Here is a 4614-nt window from a genome sequence, read left to right as displayed (position 1 = left end):
GGAATACTTACCTACGTAAATATAGTACATGAATACTTACCTACGTAAATATAGTACGTGAATACTTACCATCGTAAATATAGTATGTGAATATTTACCTACGTAAATATAGTATGTGAATACTTACCTACGTAAATACAGTACGTGAATACTTATCTACGTAAATACAGCACGTGAATACTTACCTACGCAAATACAGTACGTGAATACTTACATACGTAAATATAGTACGTGAATACTTACCTACGTAAATATAGTACGGGAATACTTACCTACGTAAATATAGTACGTGAATACTTACCTACGTAAATATAGTACGTGAATACTTACCTACGTAAATATAGTATGTGAATACTTACCTACGTAAATACAGTACGTGAATACTTACCTACGTAAATAGAGTACGGGAATACTTACCTACGTAAATATAGTACATGAATACTTACCTACGTAAATATAGTACGTGAATACTTACCATCGTAAATATAGTATGTGAATATTTACCTACGTAAATATAGTATGTGAATACTTACCTACGTAAATAGAGTACGTGAATACTTACCATCGTAAATATAGTATGTGAATATTTACCTACGTAAATAGAGTATGTGAATACTTACCTACGTAAATAGAGTACGTGAATACTTACCATCGTAAATATAGTATGTGAATATTTACCTACGTAAATAGAGTACGTGAATACTTACCTACGTAAATACAGTACGTGAATACTTACCTACGTAAATACAGTACGTGAATACTTACCTACGTAAATATAGTACGTGAATACTTACCTACGTGAATATAGTACGTGAATACTTACCTACGTGAATACAGTACGGGAATACTTACCTACGTAAATATAGTACGGGAATACTTACCTACGTAAATACAGTACGTGAATACTTACCTACGTAAATATAGTACGTGAATACTTACCTACGTGAATATAGTACGTGAATACTTACCTACGTGAATATAGTACGGGAATACTTACCTACGTGAATATAGTACGGGAATACTTACCTACGTAAATATAGTACGTGAATACTTACCTACGTGAATATAGTACGGGAATACTTACCTACGTAAATATAGTACGGGAATACTTACCTACGTAAATAGAGTACGTGAATACTTACCTACGTAAATAGAGTATGTGAATACTTACCTATGTAAATATAGTACGTGAATACTTACCTACGTAAATAGAGTACGTGAATACTTACCTACGTAAATAGAGTACGTGAATACTTACCTACGTAAATACAGCACGTGAATACTTACCTACGTAAATATAGTACGTAAATACTTACGTGACTATGTTAGAGGTACGTTAGATATAGGCTACGTTGGCTGACGGTGACTCCTACAGCCGACGTATTGATAACGAGTGGATACCCTATTCCTACCCGATGTTAAGATGATGCCTGACGACGGAGTAACTTATTACACGTGTTTCTACAGTACAGCTAGCGTTCAGCATGTTAGCCGTTCTCCAGCATCAGCATGACGTGAACCAGATGGCACTTTTCCAGCTCCGTTGGCCAGACGCTCTGATACGTTTTAAATAAGTAAGTGATACGCTATCAATGTTTGACATACGCATAATAATTTGTTATGCATACGTTAGCGACAACACCGCTGTGGAAAAGTTGGGAGAGTTTGAGCTCATTTTCATATACGCCGGCATGTTTCTACCATACAGAACTGTGTGACAGGGCGTGTGTCTGGCGTGTTCGACGTATCGTCTGCGTTTTTTCTAGAAGAAAAACAAATCAGAGAATCACCAAAGTCATAAGTTTTCATCCTCTGTGCACCATGAATATCTGCACAAAACTCACCAACTACCATCTGTCTCGCCACGAGCGAGGCTATAAAACATCAGTAATCTAAAATATAACCACTTCCTCGGTCAACTCTCAGGAAAATCTGCTGGATTTGGATCTTTTTCAGCAAGTTAACCCGTCAGAACACGATCAACTCTTCACATCGGCTGTTATCAGCTCTTATCCATCTTCCTGACAACAGGAAGTAATCGGGGTCACGGGGAATATGGGGCCGATTTTGACAAACAAGTGATTGTATAATCTCTTCCAAAACATTGAGGGGGTAAGATTAGAAAGAGTTTTAATAGAGTGCTGTTTCTTTTTGGAGCGTTATTACACACTTGACTCATGACCTCGGAGTCCTTATTTAGAAACGTCTCAGGATGAAATTTAATCTCAGCAATTTGCATAGGTAGCAATCCAGGCCAAGATATTTCTAAACCTTCATGTGGAAAACTCCCAGCTCCGAGCCAGCAGACGACTCCTAATTCCTCATTGTCATATTCAAAGTAAATGTTCCAACATTTTAATCCCTCGACAGCTGAGAGTGTCGGGCTTCTCTGAACAGCACGGAAATATTCAGAAACCACTGCTGTGAGCATGACTGCAGCAAACATTCTGACCTCTAGGAGGATCGGAAGCAAGAGGCCGAAATGTGCTCATTAAAGTAGTCGGCTAAACAAACACACAGCAGCAGAAGGTGCAGAAAGGACCGTGACGTGGCTGCACCATCGCTCCGTCACTTGCCTGATGTCGAAAGACCTGAAATGACTTGAAATGACCTGAAATGCAACACAAAGTAGGACACGCAGATCATATTTAAGATAATCATGCCTCATTTAAAGCTCTTGTGGTTTTAACGAGTTGGCAAGACTTCCATCGTTATAGGTGATGATTTTACTTTAGATCTGGAAGACTTCACTGACACTATGGATTTAATGACATGTAAAGTAAATACATTGATTTTGTAAACTGTGTGCCGCTTGCACAAAAAGCTCCAGTTGCAAAAAAAAAAAAAAGATAACCCTGATTTTAAGCTAAACTTTGGAACAGCTGGCTGCACCTAAGCCGGTATGTGGCCGCCTAACAGGTTTATTTTGTATGTTTAAGAAAGTCTCAAGAAAGCAAGTCAATAGAAGAAGAAAGTTTCTTGTGAGTAAAAACACTCCCCCCCTGCAATAAAGTTGAACAAAATATTATTTTATTTGAACGGGAGAAGGTTTCCTGATATCAAACAAGTAAATAAAATGTTTCTGCAGAGTTCAACAAACTAAAATGAAGTTTTTAACACCATATACAGAATGACAAAACATAAAGCAATAACAATAAAGCTATTATCTTATTAAAATCATGAATTAAATGTCATTTTTGTCTGTATTTCAGAGCTTTATATAACATTACTACTATTACTAATTAATTAACATGACCTGGACCAAAGAACGTGTGGATGAATTAACCAATTAGAAAAGAATTACTTAAATTTAGCAAATTAAATGCAACTTTTTTAAATACCTTTCAAGGCTCTTTGTTTAAGAGATTGACTTCACTGCTTCTTCAGATCGTGAATAATGAATATTTGTGATACTTGTTGCAGTTGTTTGTAAAACACACTCACTATCACCAGACAACCAGAGCATTACAGAGTAAACACTGCCATCTGCTGGCGCGAAGGTGCAAATCATATACACGTCAACTCATTAATAATAATAAGACACACTTTTATCAAACTAATATTTGTATTGAAGGTTACAGAGCATCGATCAAAACAAGTAAAATTTAAATTCAGTGGCATAAGTGGGTCTAAATGGTCTCTTGGTTGTACAGTAAATACATGACATTTCATAACGTTCGATATATTCATAAAGATGTATCATTGTTTTAATTTATCCCGGTTAACATGAAACTAATTCATCTTTGAATTAACATCCTGGTACTTTATGGGACCTTCTGACTATGTGCCTTTGACATGTTAGTGGATCCATTTACACAACGTTACAATGAATTCCTCACTACAGATGTTTGGTCCCAATAACACATGTACTCCATTCACGCTCCTCAAACTCACCATGTGTGATATATAAAATCACACATACATAGTGCCAAATTGGGACGGCTGCACCCTAACCTGTTAAGATTCTTTGGTGTGAATGTTACCAGGTTCATTTCTCACGGGCAGAATTGTAATACATTCAGAGTGATTGTCTTCGTGTGTATTTTAGAGAATGAAGTTTATGACTGCAGGAGGAAGGAGGGGGGGGGGGGGGTTCACACGAGTCTATGATCGCTTTTTTCTGTTCTCAAAGCTTCTGAAGTTGGCCGGCCTAATCTTCATCTCTGCAAATTCAATTGAGTGTTCGTGGCCCTTCCAGTGGAACCAGTTGATCCCCTGCAAAACACACAGAGTACAAACGATGGTCGTCTTTCTCTACATCTTACATCCACCGACTCATTTGTTTCTTGCACGTACCTTACTGTGACTGGTGTCACCGTATTTCCCCATGAGGTTGACACGATGACAGTTTTTATACCAAAAGGCTCCTTTGTAGGACAAGGCGCAGTTGGTTACAGCAATATCGTTATCGTTGTCGTAGGTGGAGAAGGGGCGACCCTGGTGGTACGTCATGGAGTCACCTGGTGAAGACGTCGACAGTAAAGCTCATGTGAACATGTAAATAATGTCATAGTGGCTTTTATTAAAGGAGTAGATTGAGAGATTTGCTGAGATTTAGATCCACCGTTATATCTGTGCGTTTAGTTTAGCTACAGCGAGGAGACAATTAGCTTA

At 37.7% G+C, this 4614-nt stretch overlaps 1 protein-coding gene across 3 annotated transcripts in view; it reads right to left on the bottom strand.

Moving 5' to 3' along the window:
- Nucleotides 1-3044: 3044 nt before the first annotated feature.
- The window catches only part of LOC115016930 (tenascin-like), a 37601-nt gene continuing 36031 nt past the window's right edge, over nt 3045-4614 (bottom strand). For all 3 annotated transcript variants that reach the window (XM_029445047.1, XM_029445048.1, XM_029445049.1), the window contains 2 exons: nt 4297-4460; nt 3045-4215 (listed from right to left, as the gene is read on the bottom strand). In XM_029445047.1, coding sequence (XP_029300907.1) covers nt 4105-4215; nt 4297-4460 — 275 coding nt within the window. In that variant the 3' untranslated portion in view covers nt 3045-4104. The remainder of the gene's footprint in view (nt 4216-4296; nt 4461-4614) is intronic.

This window comes from Cottoperca gobio, chromosome 12, assembly GCF_900634415.1.
Source record: "Cottoperca gobio chromosome 12, fCotGob3.1, whole genome shotgun sequence".
In the NCBI taxonomy this organism is placed as follows: domain Eukaryota; kingdom Metazoa; phylum Chordata; class Actinopteri; order Perciformes; family Bovichtidae; genus Cottoperca; species Cottoperca gobio.
The sequence above is the reverse complement of the archived record's forward strand: the minus strand, read 5'-3'. Positions and strand labels throughout refer to the sequence as shown.